Source organism: Canis lupus, chromosome 8 (assembly GCF_011100685.1).
Source record: "Canis lupus familiaris isolate Mischka breed German Shepherd chromosome 8, alternate assembly UU_Cfam_GSD_1.0, whole genome shotgun sequence".
NCBI classification, from domain to species: domain Eukaryota; kingdom Metazoa; phylum Chordata; class Mammalia; order Carnivora; family Canidae; genus Canis; species Canis lupus.
Window position 1 is genome coordinate 51,594,210 of NC_049229.1, and position 21,134 is coordinate 51,615,343.

Below are 21,134 nucleotides of genomic sequence, written 5' to 3' on the forward strand. Positions count from 1 at the left end.
CCAGGGATTGTTCCTATTTTAGCACAGGAAGTCCCATGTCCTGGGAAACTTCTCGGTTCCAGGCAAATTAGAATGGTTGGTTACTCTATTTAAAGCACCTGGTCAACCCCTTTTTGTGAGAGTGCCATGTTTTGGTGAAAACCTGACTGAGAACGTACAAAGAGAAGATTCTCTGGTTCAGTGGTTCTTCAATCTTTTGGATTTTGACAAGAGAAATTTTTATAGAAAAGGGAAGGAGTAAAATTGTGTTGACTACTTTTTATTTTGCCAACTAAGGACATTAACAATTTTCATCTGTCATCATCATCATTTTAAAAAGACAGGATTCCCAAACCAAAAAAAAGTAGAAAGAAGTGGGATGAAAGTTCCATGTTCTCTATGTCTAGCACAGCATAGAGTAGGTCCTATGTAAATAATTGTTGCATGAATGAATAGTGCGTAAATATAGTTTTTATTTTAAAAATGTTCTATAGTGTCCATATTTTCCTTGTTGCCATGATTGGTGAAAACTTTACCTGAGGCTAATGTCTGGTAACCAATATTTGGATCCAAGTCCAAGTGAACTATAGGAATTTTTGATAGTTTTTCATTGTGAATTATGATAAGGGCATTCTGATGTCTGTCTCATGCACATGTTCATTAGTTGATATAGTCAAACTCTCATGATATGGTGACTCCTGAAGAGAAAGACAGATTCTGATTCTTTAAATCAGAGAATGAGATTCAGTCAACTTCCTTTTAGACTTCAACTGCCACCATATTGGAATGCATCTTTGGTGACGTCTTCCTGGGAATTTCACAATATCTGGCAGGAATTAGCTGCCAGTCTTTTTTGTATTTTTAAGTCTTGGACAGTATTTTAGTATACTGTAAGTCTTCTTACCTTTCTTTGTTTTGGCTCATTCACTTACAAAGTCTGGTCAGAAACCTTGACCAACTGCTGTGATGTACATATATCCTAACTTCTGTAAGTCTGGAATTTCCTATGCAGTATTTTCATACCACAGTTGGGATATCCAGATCATTTATTATTTTATCATAACCCATGGTTAAAATATCACTGATAAATCTTAACTAGTATTGCTGGAGAAGGTTAGAATTTTTGTTTTATTGACATCAGAGCTGTAAATATCCATTCTGTAAATGACTATACAAGCTACAATTTGAGGGATCCCTGGGTGGCGCAGCGGTTTAGCGCTTGCCTTTGGCCCAGGGCGCGATCCTGGAGATCCGGGATCGAATCCCACGTCGGGCTCCCGGTGCATGGAGCCTGCTTCTCCCTCTGCCTGTGTCTCTGCCTCTCTCTCTCACTGTGTGCCTATCATAAATAAATAAAAATTAAAAAAAAAAAAAAAAAAAAAAAAAAAAAAAAAACAAGCTACAATTTGAGTGTCTATTCCAGAGTCTTATAATGCCAGTTCCTTTGTATTCTTTTTGATCATAGGTCAACTTTTTTCTCCTCTGCAAACCCTGAGCATATTTTTGTCTATAGCTTCTGCTATCATAACCTGGAGTCCAGCTGTCTGGCCCTGGAGCTTTAGTGAGCTTATTGGGGGTGATGCAGCATCTGTAAATGGTTTGTGAATCATTCTGACTCAGAAGGAGGGTTTCCATTTTAGATTCAGTGTGTCAAAAATGGATTTCCTTATTTATGCTCTCATAATTCAGTGGTTTTTGTTTTAGCATTTATATATTTCCAGTGTTGCAAATGTGCAGAATTCCTACATTTTTTTTCTTAGTGTTCTTCTGATCTGTGTTCATATCCCAAAGTGTGTGGTTAATACATCTCAGTATTTGCTGAAAACCAAGCTTTGTTGGGCAGATAGATGTTCCTCTAGAAGCTGTAGAAGGATGCTTTACAAAATTAGATAATGTACATGAAAGTGGGTTGCAAAATGTGACATGCATGCTATATAAATGTGTGTTTTTGTTATTTTTAAAGAAATGAGTAGCTCATCTCCTGCAGGAATATTATTGACAGAGATCTTTGCAAAGATATCCAACCCTCACCAGGAGGCTACATGACCAAGTGGACAACATATAGTGTTTGGAAGTTGACCTTAGTTTGTATTTTTGATCTGCTTATTACTAGCTGTGATAGTGTACAGTTATTTCAACCTTTGTGAACCTTTGTTTTATCATTTGTAATGTGAAGCTGGTAAAACTTTATTTCACAAGACTCTTGTGAGAGTTGAACAAGAACTATACTAAGTATCCCAGTAGAAAAGCTCCTCTTTCAGGTGACGTATGATCCCAGATATGCTATCTCTGTTAGTAATGCTTGGGTTCTTATGGTAAATGTTTTGAACTCTTGTATCTTAAACCATCAAAACCAGTCTTGGTTAATTTTTGTCAAATACTATGTAGATATTATTTGTCTAATTGGGCCTCTCTCTCTGTAAAAGTCTAGAACATAATATAGATTTGATAATAATGAGTGTTAATTTCCTGCCCTTTTTATACTATGGCAAAAAGAATCTACTCTAAAAAAAAGATTCTGCTAGTAGTCTGAGATAAAGAAATGATGACAATGAAGTAAACACTTTATTGTAGCTTTATGCACACTATTGGTATTATAATTGAATTTGCAGTCACTAAAGATTTTCTCCTTTATTTAGGCTTCTTAAGTCAGGTCACTTGATTTTTAAGTCTGTCTGCATTTTAGAGAATTTACCCTTCCCTCCCTCACCCCCTTTCAACGTACCCCATCTTTGTTGACCCCTGGGTTCAGATTTTTTCATTTAATTACTTTAGACTTGGGACATTGTCCCTCTCTTCCTGGGAGCTCTGGATTGGGGCAGTTTTAATTTTTATTAGTATCTGCCCCTATTTTCTCAACAGACATTTTCTTGGGAGGAAAAGGAGATGCACACCTCACTATAAAAGAAGACATGGCACAAATTTCTAGGATTTGTATGTCCATGTTGGCAAAATTCCCCAGTTTGTGTCACTGAACAGGGTTTTAATCACCTGGGCTGTAGTGCTCAGCACTGAAAGCTTCAGAAGTACTGCAGAAATGGTAGATTAGCTGCATTTAACAAAATAGAGAGTTTTCATTGTGTCATAAAAAGCCTTATTGATCTTGTCCAGGCATTGACTCCAAGGCCTTTTAACAAGCCACTCTGTCTAGACTTGTAGGCTAGAGCCACAGTGCTAACAAAGGAGAAACTGGGCTGCCTGCTGCAGGGGGAGGCCAAAGACGTGGGCACAGATTCAGGTTTCTCAGTGGGGTTTTCTTAAAGAACTAGGATGATTGTATTCTGCTGTGGGAGGCAAAAAGTGTTGGGAGGCTTGTGTAGATGTTCTTGTGACATACCCTGGGTCGACTCTCAGCACTTGATGTTGAGTACTTGCTCAGGAAAAAATTCAGGTATTCTCTGCTCCTCGGCTCCCAAGAATATTTCCTCCCTTTATCCTTAAGAAGCCAGACTTTGCTCCGGGATACCAGTGCCCTGAGCCATGAGTCTCCAGGACTGGGGAAGGCAGTGGGGGGCAGGATGATGAACTCATGATGTTAGAGTCACTGAGATCAGTTCAGCTGCATTCCAATTCAATTCCACATGTCTTTCTTTAACACATTCAGGGATACGTGAGAGATTTCAAAAACATGTGGAAAACTGGTGCTCACAAGAGATGATTGAAGACTTGACATCAATGTGTAAAATAAACAAAGAATCATTCAGGATTTATTGAGCCATTGAGTATTTCATCAAAATCATCTGCAGAGATTTAACTTTTTGTAATAAACAGTATGAAATATTTCAAACATGTAGTCTGTATAGTAGAAGATATTATAAACGTTGGTTTAGCTATTCCACAGGTTGAACACATCTTAATATTTTGCCATTTTTGCTTTATACCCTTTTTATAAAGACTTAGTCTTATTTGAGTACCTGTCTGTTTCCAGTTCTTCTCTCCCTCACCAGAAGTAAACACTACCTGAAACTGATGTGTAGATTGCTTCTGTGTTTTTCTATTCTTGTTACATATGAATGGAACTGTAATACATAATAGTTGGTGATCATTGTGTGTGTGTGTGTGTGTGTGTGTATGTGTATGAATTAGTGGAGGCAAAGTTTATTGGCCACCTCCAATTTATGTACATTATTTTCTATATATTCTGGGCTGAGTGAAGGAAACATAGGGTAAAAACCTTTAACACCTTATACTTCCCCGTTGATCACCAGATGAAGCTTGACAGTCTCTAGAGCTCATTCCTCTTGTAGGAAGAGGAACCATTTGAGCTCCTGAAATATCTGTAGGAAGTTTCACATAATACCAAATTGGCTAATTTTCTCTGGATACTAAAGGTGGATAGTTTTAGCAGCAAGATAATTTAGTTACAGACTTACTGAGGCTGGAGGTCAATTAGAGCATCCTCTTCTGATGCTATGGCGATGATTGGTTATGGAAAATTCTTGTTTTCATCTTGGATGAAAGATATTTTGCAGAAATAAATAATTTAAAAGCCCATATGGGCTTTAAAACCCATATTGATTGCTTCTAAATATCTTTTTTGAGAGAAAGAGAGAGAGTAAGAAAGCAAGAGAGGGGAGAGGTAGAGGAGAGGGAGAGAGAATCTTAAGTAGATTCCCTGTGGAGCCCAACACAGGGCTCAATCTCATGACCCTAAAATCATGACCTGAGACAAAATCAAGAGTCAGAGACTTAAGCAACTAAGCCACCCAGGCACTCAGTTTCTAAATACCTTAATATCCCTGAGAGTTTTTCCAAATTCTGTGAACCTTTCATGACTTTTAATATTCCTTTCTGAACAGTATATGTGGATACAGTGAATATCTAATTTAAGGGAGTAGAGTCCGTGTATGTACCCGTGTAAAAATCATTTCAGATGATCTGTTTCCTAATTTAGAATCATAGTGAATATTTCTCATTGTTATTAATTCTGTTTGTATTAGAACTACAGTCTTCCATCCTCTCTTCTCCAGCTTTTGTTCCTACTACCTTTTTTTTTGTCTTTGTCCTTTTTTTATTCCATGGACTACAGTCTCACAATGAGGCATTTGGTACTCCAGTATAATTACCTTAGTTATTGTGTAACTTTGAAAAAGAATCAGTTTGAAAAGAAATATAAACATTCATATTATTCTTTTTGGACTGGTGCAAGGGGGTATGTAGATTTGTGAGTGTGTGTATTTTCCGTAATTTTTTCTAATCCCAAAACTTCAAATCTCAGTCTAAAACTTATATCCAGGAGAACAACTACGGTTAAATTCTTCTCCATCATAATCACCCATATCCTCTATGTAACTTTAAGAAATGATCTTAATAAACACTGTGGCATAGAGCTGGCTTTTAAATCATTGTTAAAATTGATATATTTACTTGTCATTGACCTCATGTGGTTCCAGATGTGTCTGTTATTTTTCCAGAGTGAAAGCAATCCAAGGACTGGATTGCTTTCTTGTCTGAGGTGACAACCATAACATTCTGAATCCATTGAGGAATAGACACAAGAGTCAAATTGGTGATCAGGTCAAGGAACCAGACATCAGTTCTTTTGCTGGTAGAGCTGTGTTAGAGAGTGTGGCTTTGATCTGCAAACAAATTTGGCTTCCTTGTGATTTTTCCATAGTTAAACTCAACCACTCAGCCCTAGAGAGAAGAGCTAGGAAACCACAGGCCACCTTCTGCAGGGACAGAGTCCATGCGGATGGATTTGCTACATGGGAGAACCTAGAGGAGAACTTTTTAGAGGAAGGCTGAAGGAGTGAGAAAGACAGGACATGTGGGAATAGTGACCACCTAATTAAGAAACATGGACCTATGGATGTCAGACCCTTATTCTATCCCCAAGTGGATGAATCACTTCTCATTGGAGGAAAGCAAATGAGTAAAGGAAAGAAGGTTCGAGTGTTACTTGAAAACAATTCTGTTCTGGAGAATGGGGAGGAAATGTTCTTGTGGAGTTGTGGGGACAGGGAAATGGAGTTTCCTTTACCAGATAGAGTGTCCTGTTTGTGTTCAATACATGTTTGATTGACCAACAATTAAAATGAGGAACCTGTAGTGGAAGAAACATAATGATAGCTTGATTCCTATAGATCAGGGGGTTAAGTGAAAATAAAATGTACAGCATTTACATAAATTATTTTAAGTGGGCAGGCAGGCATATGCAACACAACTACCTCAGGCCACGGTTTCTTAGCAATATCCATTCCACCACAGAGATGTCTTCTGGATCCCTCTTTACCACTCTAGCAGCCTGTCCACCCATTGAAATCCTAATACAAGTTAAGTATAATTGTACCGCTCTCAAGAAGTTTTCTTCTCCTCTGTTGATCCTCCATCCCCAGTGCCTCAAGATATGGCATATAAGACTCTGGCCTGATTCTGAGGCTGCTCTCATGTACTCATTACAATGCCCATTATACACTGAACTTCTCACCATTTCATGAACACCCTCTACTTTTCTAGTTACTACACCAGTGAATACGCCGTTTCTTCTAACTAGAATTTCATCCCATTTTTGTATGGTGAACTGTTAAACTTCAAGACACAGCTGAAGTTTGACCTCCTGTGTGGCACCTTCACTAACTCTCAGGGTCAATTATTCCTTCTTCTGTGTGCCAATATCACCTATTAAACATTTGCTGTGCTGAATTGTAATTACTTGTGTGTGTTCTTACCACCACTACCACCACCACCACTACCACTACTACTACCAAAACCACCACCACCACCACCACCACTGCCACCAGCTAACAAGTCTGTGCCTGGGAACTGGGCCATGGACTTTATCTGATTGATGTTTCACAGAAACTCTATGAAATATGTACTCTGGTTATTCCCATTTTGTAGATTAGGGAACTGAGGGATAGAGAATAAAGGTCAAGTAGTAAGCTAAGGTTTCATAGAATTAGGTCTAAGTGCCAGAGCTGGCTCTGCAACCCAGGTCTGTCTTCATCATTACTCTCCATGTCACTAAGTCCACAGTCACATGACACCCTGGGCTAGAGGAGGGTGCTCTGTTTTGTGTGAGTCTATGTCAGGGCCTGGCGCTTAGCAGGCATTTGAGATTTTTTTCTTTTTACAGTTTCTTCAGTAAAATATCAGCTAATTATTCCTATTTACAGGGCTGCCATGCAGCGTAAGTGCGTTCAGCACTGGACACATCACCTGGTGCTGGTGCATAGTAGGCACCTGCAAATCCTTATTCCTTAAATGAATGAACAGAAATTTTAACTTTTATTGTAATGCAGCCGAGAGAAATACAGTCTTCAGGATGCCATCAGATTTCCAGTGATTTCAGTGAAGCGTGATTTTCCGGGCCATTCTTTTGTGGACCAAGGCAGCTTCCCTCGCCAGGATGCTAGCTGTTTATTTTCCAAGTGACAACTTGATTTACTCTTTTCCTTCTCATCACTTTCAAGAAACATCTGCAGGCTAGTTGAGTGACCCAGGCAGCGTGGAAAAGTCCATTTATTTCTCTGTTGCATCTTTCCTACAGAGAATCTGAGGCTAAAGCTTGGAAATGGCTCCAGGAGGTCAGATTTCCTATGTGTTTTCTTTTGTAGTGCGGGATTGCTCATAGCGACACAATTTGCTGTCTGCTGGTACATAGCATTTAAAATACCTGTATGATGGGATGTGGCAGGTTAAGGATTCATCATTTTCCCTTGGGGACTGGCTCTGCAGTTTGATCTATCCAAATGCTTTGTTTGGCCCTAAAATATATTATGAGGGAAAGGGGGCAGCAAGAACTGGGATGGGGGCACACACTTGTACAGTTTTTTGCCTTTCTCACTCAGCATGTTCCTTCTCTAATTCTAGCAGGACTTACCATTAGGTGACACACACAGCAGAATTTACTGTAGTAAAAGGATTTCTGCTTTTCCCTCATTTTGGCAAATATGATTAATCTCATAGCCTAGCCGCCAACTTGGAGGTCTGCCGACAGATCCCTCAGAAGTGGGAGTTCTTTTTCTGGAAGTTGGATTCTCAGCAGGTTGTGTGGAAAGGGAACAGAATTGTGCAAGAACAAATTCACTTTTGCCTTATAACTTGTTCCTTTGCCAGCACACTACCCCAGTTGTTGTGTTACTCAAGCCACTTTTCCAAATTGAGTGGATATGCAGTGTCCCTAGGAATGAGCAGAGCAATTGTGGAATTGTGGACTTCTTTATAAATCAATTTCTGCTTAGTGTACCACCTGCTCACCTGCTCAGTGCTTCTTTTGTCACTATCAGGACTTTTTTTTTTTTTTTTTTTTTTTTGCCACATAAGCAGTGACCAGAAGAATTGAGTGATATATCAGTTTACAATTGGAGAACTTGAAGCCTGTCACTGCATTTGCCCCACCAGAGGATGGACAGTGCCATCCATTCCTGTTGAGTCTGTGCATCAGGGGAAAGGCATCAGCAGGCTGGCCCTAGGACTGCAGCACATCCTCTTGTCTGGCAAAGATGGCAGCAGCAGCCCTTGTGTTCTTATGCCTCATGAACTCCAGGGTGGGCCAGGCCAGGATAGCCAATAAGGGTTATCTTAGCATCAGCACTGACTAAAGTACCACACTTCTGCATGGAGGCCAGTTGAAGGACAAAGGATTCAGAGATGAGAGCCGTTTTGCCCATGTCTCTGAGGTGTAGCCTCAGGAAGCTGGCTCCCACTCCCATTCTGGAGCACAGCAGGTGTTCTGCTCAGGGCCAGTGGTTGTAGCCATTCCAGAGGGGTTAGCATTTTAATAGGCTCTTCTAAGCAGTGTCTAAAGATTCCATTTCCAAGGTTCTCTGATGGAAGTAAAGAGTGCAATCTTCTCAGTTTGGCTTTCTTCAATCTGCTGCTAGAGAATTTTGGGCTAAAGCTAGCCCCACTGTCCATTCCTCTGCTTGGGTTACTGCTACCTGAGTGGACTCTTAACAGTCATTGTCATTGGTTTCTCCTTTTGACATATTGAATGTCTTGCAGTTGTAGGAACAGATGTGGGGTCCTAGGCACCTGTTGCTCTTGAGAGTTTGAGTTCCTGGCAAGATGGTGGTATGATGTTGTAGCAAAACCAATGCAATGAAAATCAGGGGACAAAGATTTTGGAACTGACTTAAATACTTTTTAGTGCCTTGGATAACCCATCTAAACTACGTGCCCCCAGATGCTCACATTGGCATCAACACAGCAAAGAGTGTTGAGAGGCTACAAATAATGGCCAAGAAAGCATTTGGAAATATATGACATTTAAGAAACTCTGCATGTGTATTTGCAAATGGACCTAGAATCCTCCTTTACTCATGCCTGACATGTTCTAACTTGAGGCCTTCCATGTCTCATGTTCTATGATTCTCCCTCAATTTTTACCTCTGGTCCTTGGTTTTCCATGGCTGCATTCGGATTGTAAGTATCCAAACTCTGGGTTCTCCCATTGTCTGTGGCTTGCCAGTACCTCTGCCTCTCAGTTTCCTGGATTGTCTCTCCTAAGAATCCTTTGCTTCCATTACTGCCCAAAGAAAGGTAAACCTTACTTGGGAAGGGTATCAACATCCAGGTTGAACCAGTCCTAGGCACCCCTAGAAAAGTAGTTGAAATGTGTTCTCATCTTTTTTTCTTTTTTTAAAAGATTGATTGATTGATTGATTGAGAGAGGGAGAGAGGGAGAGAGAGAGAGTGCATGCGAACAAGCCAGGTAAAGGAGCTGAGGGAGAAGGAGAGGGACAAACAGACGAAGCACTGAGCATGGAGCCTGATGTGGGGCTCTATCTCAGGACCCTGAGATCATGACCTGAACCAAAATCAAGAGTAGGACATTCAACCAGCTAAGCCCCTCAGGTGCCCCTATGTTCTCATCTTTTAACAGGACTCTTTACTTTTAGTTTGCTCTTTCAGTTCCCTCTCAACTCAACATAAATTGAGTTGCAAAATCTTTTTATAAGATTATGTGATCTTTTAAAAATACAAATCAGATCCTCCATCCTTTCAATAAATTTGTGCCGTGACTCCTCATAGCCTCCTTCCTCGTAACCTTCAGAGTAAAGCCTGAATTTCTTGATCTCAAAGCCTGAGACATCAAGCTATCAGAAACCACAAGCCCAATTAAATGGTGATATGCATTTCTCCACACTTCTTAGATTGCATAGTAAAAACATATTACACTGAATATTTTAATCTGTTTTGCATTTTCTCAGAGAAATAGAGATATTATTATATAAATCAGTAGTTGGATGTTTTTTTGGGGGAAAGAGTGGAAAATAGAATTGAATAGATGCTTGTTAATGCTATTTATATATAGTACTTGGTTTAACAAGCCTTTTGAAAGATCCATACTTTACATATCTTATACAAGCTAACTTAAAATCTTGGGTTATACATATCTAGATTGCATCTAATGTTTAATCAATTGGACACTTAGAAATAATGGGGAAATGATTTGTTGTCATACAATGGAGCCCTGCTTTCCATGCAGTGAGAATAACATTTTTATTTTAACACTTACACAATTGATTGTAAACTTTGAGGTGATATAATTTAAGTGGATCTGAACAGTCCATTAGCCATGTCAGTGTGTGCCCTCTTGCCAGGCTGGAGCTTTATGCTAAGCTGTTGTGTACTCACATAATCCCCTGCATCCATTGTCTCTACCTATTTAGCTTGAATACATACAAGGTGACTGCATTGTCTCTTCAACTTCCTTCTCAGTATAAACACTAAGAATAGAAAATAAATTTGGGGCAATATTATATTTTTCTAGTGGAGAGTTTGGAGAAATGAATGGGCTTAGAAATGTGTTTGTCACTATTTAGCTTTGTGTCTTTTAGTTATGTTGTCAATTTAGTATGGTTTTCAAGGTGATAAGACAGTGCTTAAGTTTTGGCTAGTGGAAAGAAGTTAAGATTAGGATTTTAGGAGAGATAATCAGTTGTGAGAGTATACAAAGGAATGATTTCTTCAAGTTCTTACTCCTTTTTCCCTCCATGCCCCTCATTTGCTCTTTTAAAGACCAGTTCATGTACTGCCAATGCCTCTCCTCCCCACACTGTCAGGAATGTATCCTATGCATTAAAAATGGTACACTTTTGCTTATCTATAATATGACTCAGAGGGTAGTTTTCAGGTGTCTATTGTGTATTGACATGTGGAGGAGATACTAGCATCTGGGGTGATGCTGCTCTTGGTAGCCTCCTCCAGCCCAGGGAAGAGGTAAACTGGGAAAATTCATGCTTGAGTGAAGAGATTGTGAAGGTTGTGAACAGTTACAGAATTTTCCTTAGATACTTGCAAAGGGACACACTCTGCTACATAAAATCTTTGTTGGTAAATTTGCATGAAAATTAGCATAAATATGCATGTGTTTTACATAGACTATTTCTCATGTTGGTTTTATTTCTTGTTTATTTCTTGTGATATTCTCTTCCCTACAATGATGTCATTTTTCTTCTATGGCTTCCACATAAAACAAGTTATATTGCTTTAAACACACCCAGATTCCAGGGGGAAAGGGAAACATTACTTTTGGTGAGTAAGTGTGATCTATGTAGAGTGGGGGGAAATAAATTTCTGGCTCAATTTATCTAAGATTTGGGATGGTTAATGGGTTAATGCATGGCTGTTTCATTTGAATAAATATTCGTGCCATTTGAATGGTAGAGTAAGGGCATGTGGTACATCCAAAGTGATAGGTAGAAGGATATTTAGAGAAAAGTACAGATAGGCACTAGAAGTGCAGAGTAACACAAACGGATTGTGTGGTTTTGGGCAACTCACTTATACTTAGTTGTCAGTTTCTTCCCTGATTAAAAGAAAAAAAGGCATTAAATCAAGCAAGTTTAAAATCCCTTATAAACTCCAAAACTTATTATTTTTATATACTCTTTGATTTAATTACATGACAAATATTAAGCACCACGTAGCACATCAAATAACATCCTGGTGCCTTACTGTTCTGTGTCAAACCATTCCCCTTTGAAGGGTACTCAATGACTAATTTAAGCTTCTTTTTAGAGGCACTCATTTCTTTGTTCCTTTATCTCAGTTAAGTGGGCACATTAAGGTCTAACTTAAAAGACTTAGAAGACATCCGTTACTATACTACATGTGGTGCCAAGGACAGGCATAGCAGTTGGCTCTGTCCACATTTACATCCATAGGAAAAGAGTTTAGTGGTGATAACTGCATTTGATTTGGCATCTTTTATTCTAGGTCAGGCTTACCTCTTGGTCTACTGAACAAAGGCTTATCCAGTTGCACTTTTTAAAAGATTTTATTTATTTATTTGAGAGAAAGACAGATATAGCAACAGAGAACACAAGCCTGGGAGGAGAGGGAGAAGCAGGCTCCCTGCTAAGGGGAGCTTGATCTTAGGACCCTGGAAGCATGACCTGAGCTGAAGGCAGATGCTTAAATGAATGAGCCACCCAGGCACCCTCCAGTTGCATTTTAACAAAGCCGTTTTTTCAGAAATGAGAGGAGAAAAGACAATATACAGGGTACTAGGGTGTTGGAAAAATCTGTTTCAAACATATAGATGGTATCAAATTGCTGCTCTATGATTGGGGGGGGGCTATTTTTGGTGAAAAACATCAGACATGGGTTATGTGCCAAGTAATACTTGCTACTTATATATACATATAAGATACACTGTGGTCATTTATATGTGTACAGGTCCCTTTTGCTTATGCCAGTGTGTTGTGTGTATGTGTGTGTGTGTGTGTGTATGTGCACATGCACATGCACATAAGCAGAAATATGCAAGTAGACACATGTCATTGAGACCCTCTGGAACATACAGGACAAGTCTGATCTCTTCTTTAATTTTCTGGAGTACAAAGTTGAGGTTCATGTTTTAAGGCTGTCATGATGCTATAATTAGTTTAATACAGTATGTAATGGGTGGTCATCTCTCCCATATGATGAGTGATACCTTTATAGTTCTTACCTAATCATGAGAATATATTTATTTTACTTAAGTGACTTACCAAGGGCTGTGATGATGGATAAGGATCTAAGTTGAGGTGGAATTGACTGGTTACCAAGACTGAGGTGTAGTTATAGAAGAGGAAATAGAACTAGCTCAGCCTTCTTTTGTAGCTCCCCTTCGGTAATGGGAAACCATATATTCAGCCTGTATTGTTGCCCATTTCCTTTCATTAATGTGGTGCTTTTGATATAGCTTTTGGCCAACTCCAGTATGAAGTAGGCCATTCTAAGTCAGGCTGCTTGGCAGGAAGACAAATGAAAGTCCAGATGCTATATTTTGAAATTAGAAATTACATCAACAAATGATTAAGTAAAACATGTCATTACCTTGACAAATACATGTTTGAACTACCTGGTAAGCCAGGTGCACATTTAGAGTTTTTGGTTCCTCAGAGTTCTGCACTGGGAAATTTTAGCATGGGGAGAACCGGCCCCTCTGGTTGTCAGCTGCTGGCCTCTTTCCTTCCTCTGTCAACCTTTGACTCTATCCTGTATCCACAAGGACTCTGATATAAATGCACATGGATGTCCCTGTGGCCAAGGTCTGTCTACATCCTTGAAAATGGCCGGGATCCCTGGGTGGCGCAGCGGTTTGGCGCCTGCCTTTGGCCCAGGGCGCGATCCTGGAGATCCAGGATCGATTCCCACGTCGGGCTCCCGGTGCATGGAGCCTGCTTCTCCCTCTGCCTGTGTCTCTGCCTCTCTCTCTCTCACTGTGTGCCTATCATGAATAAATTAAAAAAAAAATAAGAAAATGGCCCTACATTGTTAGTCCTCAGTCCTTGAGGTATGCACACTGATGGCATGATTTGCTGTTGGAAAATGAGTCCAGAGTAGAGGCTTGCAGAAGCCTTGGAAACAGGCCTGGGGCTCTTTTGGTAGGGAATTAGAGGATCCCAGGGTGAGGCCTTGAAAGGGAATATATGCTCCAGGGGAATGCTTTCTTGACCCTGTGGGCCCTTAGATGTTCAACAGAATGGTCTGATCAAGGCCATCTAAATTAGGAGACTCCTACAACAGAGATCCCTTTGAATCTAAGGGAGCTATTGCTGTCTTGTCAAAGTCTATTACCAAATTTTATTCTATCCCCTTTCCCTCATCTGTTTGATCGCCTTTGCAGATCCAACCTCCTATTTAATAATGCTATCACATTCCACTGGGCTCAGGACTCTATCATGGAAACCGAAGTTAGCTGGGTTATTGATGGATGGAAATTAGAGCCAGATCTTTCAGGGTAATTGATTTTTAGTTATTGGTCAATAAAAGGCACCTAGAGCTAAAGATCCCTTTGTCAGAACAGTTAATTATCCATTCTAAACCAGCTCTTGTACAAGCATTTGAAAACCATCATTGAAGCAAAAGCAATGGAAACCTCACTTTGCCATTTTGCATAAAATATCCCTCTAGGTTTTTCTCTGAGAAAATGGGAAGGAAAGGCAGCAAGCTCTTCTACACCATTGCATTGGTCTTCTACCCTTGTGAGGATATATAGCTTCTCTGCAGTTACTGTCTTCACTTGTTTCCCTAGTACCTAGACACAGGTCTGGTGGAAGAGTTGGAGGGAGCTCCTGCCGATATCAGCTCACTGGTAGGGGCAATGCCCCAGGGAACATGTTCTCTTTGGTATTTGCATACAGATGACTCATGCCAGTCAAGTGTTAACTCCTTTCCTCTTTCCTTTTCATGCAGCTCGAGAGGAGAATGTGGCCACTTTTCGAGGCTCAGAGTACCTGTGCTACGACCTGTCTCAGAACCCTATCCAGAGCAGCAGTGATGAAATCACCCTCTCCTTTAAGACCTGGCAGCGGAACGGGCTCATCCTGCACACGGGCAAGTCGGCTGATTATGTCAACCTGGCTCTGAAGGATGGTGCGGTCTCCTTGGTCATTAACCTGGGGTCCGGGGCCTTTGAGGCCATTGTGGAGCCAGTGAATGGAAAATTCAACGACAACGCCTGGCACGATGTCAAAGTGACACGCAACCTCCGGCAGGTAATGGCTGAGGGGAGAGAGTGCCCGGAGGCTCCTCTTGGGTAGCTGGGGAGGAGGTTTGTGGAGCAGGTACTGGATTAGCTGGAGCTGGGGAAGGGTATAGATACAGGTTGGATTTGTCAACGTCTAACACTCTCCCAGTCTTTGCAGTTTCACAAGGAAAATTATGAAAATATGTTTCTCCTCATACTTCAATTCTCCACTTGTGCTTGTTTTTTCCAGAAAATAAAATTCAGTTGTGTAGATAATAAAAGTTATAAATACTTTCATTTCTTTTATCCTGCTTTCCTTTGTATCATTTTCTTAATTACATTTGAATCTTGCTGTATTATTGTTAAATTCAATTAGGGATGATGTTTTGTTTCTGCAGCTTACTAGATTTTCCTCATTTTTTTGAATATATGTTTATCTTTTTAATTAAGTTAGCCATTGCCATGATGCCATGACTTTAATTCCTTCCAGAACAAGCCTTCCTTTTTTTCCTTCCTTTTAATTTACTCCCCTCCTCTGCTTTCTTTCTTTCTTCCTTTCTTTTTTTCCCTGTTGTTATGTTAATCTGAAGCCTTAGAATGAATTAGCTGGAATCTTTCTGAATTCCTCTGTTTCTCTGTTCCTTGGTGCGGTGGTCCTACTATATTGCCCCTGTCTCTACCTCCGAGGCTCTTCAGTTGACTGGGAGGCCTGGAAAGTGGAAGGACCCAAATAAAAAAGTCAACTTTGGAGCAGCCTTTCCTGGTTCTGTTCGTGCTTGAGAACTCACATCGCTTCCCGATTCTAAGCAGGCAACTCCGTCAGGTGACAATGCTCTCAGAAAGCCTTAGCCAAGTGAAGTTGTTTTCAATCTCATGACTAATAATAATAGTCATAGCAGTATAATAGTAACATCTCACCAGCCCACATCAGTGAAGATAAAAAGCATTTCCTATAAAAGCCAGGGTCTGTGCTAATGCCCATTTCTGGGTTGCTCTTTGCGCTTGCTTCTTTTCTCCTTGTGAATTTGTTATAACCCAGTTAGACAGTGTTCGTCCTTTATTAATCAGAAAACATGTGCAAATTTCCATAAAGTGCTTATCAAATTTTCTTCTGCAGTATGATTGATTTAATGCCTTCTAATGTAAATATGAAAGTGTAAGAACTGACAGGTGTCTGCATATGTTTTCTGTTTGAGAAAAGGGTAACTCCTTAGTACTGCTAAGTGAACAGAGAAGGTTCACAGGTGCTGGGACCACACAGTATTCAAAACACCCATTGTAACACTTAAGTATGTTGAGGAAGCCACCTGGTTGGGAGATTCTCTTCTATCTATGGTGACGTTACCAAATAATACAAGTCTTAGAACCCCCCACTCATCTTAATACCCATGAACTGGACATTTTTGAATCACTGTTTTTCCTTGAAGGCCAAAGGATACAATTGCTACTGCTTTCTTTCACCCATCCATGCTTACTCAGCTCAGCTGTCTAGAGGGTCCAAGTCGAATGTCCACTTGCTAACATATAAGGGCGTGATATGTTTGAGTTGCAGAGACCAGACCAAAAAGTAAAACATGACCTTTTGACAGTTTTGATGGGCAGGTACACAGTACACAGTAGGCTTTAGTCAGTGGAAGGAAAGCATTTTCATGCTTTGGGGAGCAGGGCAAGGTTGTGTTTCTCACCAGCCAGTCTGTTTCTCTGATTCTCTCCCACTCCATATACTGCGTTGCCATTCTAGAGTGATTCCAATTAGCCAGAGAAAGGATTGCTTTCATTTCTACTGAAAACACTTTTCTAAAATAGAATTGGGCCCCAGTTCCATCCTTTAAACTGAGTGGGGGATGAACCAAACTGTTACTCAAACATTGGTTGTGCTGTTTTGGTCAGTGCGAGCAGAGGAGAGCAACCCTGGAGGGTTTCTCTTCCAAGCTGTGAGACCTAGCTTCCTCAGCGCCCTTGGACAAACCATTTAACCTTGCCACACCACAGTTTTCATTTGTGAAATGGTGATTACAATCCTCCCCAGCCATGTGTGGTGGCTAAATATGCAAAGCACCTTATGTTCCAGAAGGATTATGAGCTCCTCCATGGTCTGGGTGCTAGACTCACTGTGACATGCACACAATTTATAAGCCAAGGATTCTGTTGTGAAGGTGACTGTGTCTGTCTATCACCAATGATGCCGCTAAGTAGAGTTCTCAGTTCTGGACAGGGCTACAGAGGCCTGAGGATGTTGGGGGGTATTTCTTGGCAGAGGGACTATGAATCTCATAGAGAAAGTGCAGCTAAAATTGGTCTTCATTGAAATCCTGACTGAATTTTGCATCCAAATGCAATTTATTGAAAGAGAGGGAAATCTCAGAAAAGCAGAGTTGATTTTGCAAATGTAATCCTTTCAGTGCTGAATCATCTAAGATTATTATTTTGCTCATTAAAAATACATTTATAACATCTTTTTTAGTTCTGTGGGATACATTTCAAGGGGTCGGAAGCCCCTATCTATTTCAATTAAACTGTAAATTGCTTCATAAATATTTGATAACAAGCTTATGACTGTCTCATCTACTTTTTTGGTAAGGTCGAATGGCTTCTGTGGCAAAAAATTCATCTGAGGAATGCTTACTTGGAGTTTCCTGGAGTATTCATTACTAACTGGAGCAGAACTTTGCCCATTTCTTCCTTCTTTGCCATCTACTCATGGCTCTGCCTTTGAGCCAAGTCAGGACCAAGGCCAGCTACTTTACTAAGGGTTCTGATTAAGGGAAGGAATGTGGACTGTCTGTTCCAGACTGTAACTGGGATTAGGGACCAAGGTAGTGATGCATTTTCTATGGGTTTGTTTTTGGTCTTGTTTTAAAATCCATGACCTTGAACATGGCCCTCGTCTGACTTGCTTTACCTCTAATGCAACTTTAGTGAAACCACAAACAGAAAACTGGGGTTACCGGTCTTCCAGCCTTCCAGCTTAGGGTGTGTTGGCAATTTAGCATCTGAAAATAGTCAGAGGTGACAAATCATAGGGCTTCTTTAATAATGTTTAACCTGCCAGTCTTTTGTGTTATCCATACACGAAATTGCTTTTACAAGCTTGAAAAGCATTTTCTGAAGGGGGATGTAGGGGAGAGCGATTCCAATGGGAAGCATTCTGGCAAAGACAACAAAATAAATAACTACATTGGGAAGTAAAGAAGACCCCCACCTATTTTGATGTACTCTGACAACACAGTTATTGTATACCAAGAGGAAGGGCGAGAGGAGAATGTCCCCCTCCTGCCGCACATGTCCACACAAAATCAAGGGCGTCATGGACCTTTAATCACCTGTGGAAACCCAGAATAAGCTACGTCATATAGCTTTCCTATGCTAGAGGCAACCTATACATGCTTTACTAAATTGTTGTTGTTGTTGTTGCTGTATTGAAAGTCCTAATCATCCATGCATGTAGTCAGAGTTATATATATATATATATAAAGTCCCCCAAATATTAGTATTTTAGCTCTACCTATCTACATGTGAAATGATAATATTTAGAGGGTGTTTTCTTTCAGGACAGATGGACTGTGTATGGGCAAGAGGGTGGGAAGGGAAAAAAGGGTGTTCATTCAGAAGAGCCCTTGGAAAGTAAGTATGATGCTAATTCTAACTGGGGTGAGGTCCAGTCTGAGCAGTGTTCAGAAAAAGGGGGGGTTCAATGGCAGGGTGGGTTGCAGCTCCTTTCCTGGCTCTGCCCCGGCTGCCAAGGTTTTCCATAGAGTCTTGGTCTCATTGTCTTCCCCACTCTCTTTTTCTGTGTCGGGTGCCTTTTTTTTGAAAAACTAACACAAGATCATTCATGCAATGTGTCATTTTACTAACCGACTAATGTACTAACACCCTAACGACTCATCTTTGTTTTTAGTTTTTTTAATTAACAATCGTTCTGTTCACAATTTTTAATTTCCTTTCTTCCCCCTTTTCCGCAAAGCACTCAGGCATCGGACACGCTATGGTAAACAAACTACATTGTCTGGTAGATATCATTCTTATTGTCTCTTTTTTTGGGTTTGCCGTGTGTTGCCCTCCTTTTCCTTCCCAGACCCCCCTTTTATCCTCCTTAGACTTGTTTCTTCTTTTAAAATTTTTTGTTGGATTAAATGCAAGCCTTTCTTTTTTGTTAAAAAAGAAAAGAAAAAAAGAAAAAGAAAAAAGAAGGAAGGGGAACATGCCTGTCCTGGAAATGGTATTTGGATGAGTTTGGGACGGTTTCCTTTTCTCCAGTTTGTCATTTTTTTTCCCCTAAAAATGGTTTTTAAAAGAAAGATTCTCCATTTAGCTAAATTTGTTTTGTTTTGTTTTCTTATTTTGCAACTTTCAAGTTACAGACTAGGGACAACAGGATTTCTGTTGAGGACTTTCTTCTCTCTGTGCCTCCCCGTCCCCTCTCACTTTTCCTCCTTTCTCGTTCCTCCCCCCCCCCCACTCCTGAAGCCCGTTTTTTTTTCCCTTTGGTGTGGCCACGGCCAGCCGCCACAGGTGATCTGGGGAGGAAAGTACTCTACTTCCTCTATTCTTCCTTTCCCAGCTCTCACCTTAATCCGCACCGTGGCCAAAGGGAGCTCTGCCAGTGTGTTCTCCGCACAGACTCTGCATGGCATGTTCCTGTCTCGTGGATTTCCCCATGGGCATCAGAGTTTGTTCTCTTGTGTTCCTCCTCATCACTAACAACCTGTCCATCATCAGCCCACTTCCATGCTCTTCTCTCTCTTCATTTTGTCTCCACTCTTCTTCATCCTTCTCTCATCCTTCATTATATTTTGGGGTTGGGTTTGGACTTTTTCTTTTTTTTTTTTTTTTTTACTTTAGTTGAGGGAGGTGGCAGGCAGGGGAAAGATAACCCTTTAGTTTTGAGTGGTTTGTTTTTTTGGTGGTTTTACTTCCATCTTGTGTTCCAAATTTTGTTTAGTGCATGTAAGTGTGAAGTGGATTTCAATTCTTCCCTTTGGTTTTCCTCACTCCTGCCCCCATCCCTGCCCTTTTTCTTATACCTTTTTCTCTTGGCTCCTCATCATTTTCGCATGGGTGTGTCAGCGTATGGTGTATGCACGTTTTGAGGCCCCATCTTTTTTCTCTGCCCTCTGCTCCCTTCATGGATGTTGGGTGTGTGGGTGCTATTTCTTCCCTGTGGGCGTTATTATTTTTATTTTGGTTATTATGCCTCATATTCCTTTCTTTTTGTTACAGTTGCCTTTTTGGTTTGGGTCATTTCTTCTCTTGGTGGTGGTGATGTCAGTGAAGGGAGGGCAGGGGTTGGTGTCCTGGGGTAGTCCATGGCATGTATCATCCATGACATATCAAAAACAAGACCCTTCTCCTTCCCTCCCTGAATGCATGTTTGTCAGCGTGGTGTGAGCCCCGAAAGAAACAAATAAAAGAGAAAAGAAAAAGAAAAGAAAAAAGAAAAAACCATCCACAACCAAAGACCAACCCTAACAAACCCCATTGTCAAATGTCTCCTTTGCTGTTTTTCACTACCACCATAAATAACAATCGTGCAAAAAATAGCCGTTTTACCAATGAACTGAGACAAGTGATGTCGTCTGAGGATAGTTCCATTTTCTAGCCTGACTCAGTAAAGAGTGCAGTGGGTAGAGCAAGTTGCTCATCCTGACAATTCCACCAAAGTCTCCTGAGAGTCTGCAGACGAATGCTGGAGGCTTGGGTTACAGGGAAGGCAGACCAGAAAATGGAATTTGGCTGCATATACCAAAGTCAATCCAAATTAGAAAGAATACCTCACCAAAATCTTAATGAAAGTGACGTCACAGGTAGGGGAAGTCACCGGATTTTGATAAGACTGTAAAGTCATTGCTGGGATTTTTTTGTCCCTATGTCCCTCCACCAGGTGACAATCTCTGTGGATGGCATCCTTACCACGACAGGCTACACCCAAGAGGACTACACCATGCTGGGCTCTGATGACTTCTTCTACGTGGGAGGAAGCCCGAGTACCGCTGACTTGCCAGGCTCACCTGTCAGCAACAACTTTATGGGCTGCCTTAAAGAGGTAAAGGTCACGTTCTCTCTTTAATTCATTGACCGTCCCAAGAACAAATGAATTTCCAGCTCAGTGAGGGGCTCTGTCTCGCCCAGTCTTTGAGGCCATAGGTTGTAGCAAAAAAGACTTTGGACTTGGAAGTAAGGTCCGATGTTTTGGTTCCCACTTAAGCTGGTTGCATGATCTTGGGTTTGCCACTTATGTGCTTTG

The 21,134-nt window shown here is 40.7% G+C and overlaps 1 protein-coding gene across 23 annotated transcripts in view; it reads left to right on the forward strand.

Moving 5' to 3' along the window:
* NRXN3 (neurexin 3) overlaps nucleotides 1–21,134 on the forward strand; it is a 1,532,396-nt gene that overhangs the window by 427,272 nt on the left and 1,083,990 nt on the right. For 12 of the 23 annotated variants that reach the window (XR_005363605.1, XM_038545444.1, XM_038545449.1 and 9 more), the window contains 3 exons: nucleotides 14,614–14,915; nucleotides 18,855–18,878; nucleotides 20,772–20,933. Coding sequence is in view for 21 of the 23 variants with exons in the window: in XM_038545444.1 (XP_038401372.1) it covers nucleotides 14,614–14,915; nucleotides 18,855–18,878; nucleotides 20,772–20,933 (488 nt within the window). In the remaining 2 variants the exon portion in view is untranslated. The remainder of the gene's footprint in view (nucleotides 1–14,613; nucleotides 14,916–18,854; nucleotides 18,879–20,771; nucleotides 20,934–21,134) is intronic. The other 11 variants (XR_005363606.1, XM_038545437.1, XM_038545446.1 and 8 more) reach the window with 1 other exon arrangement.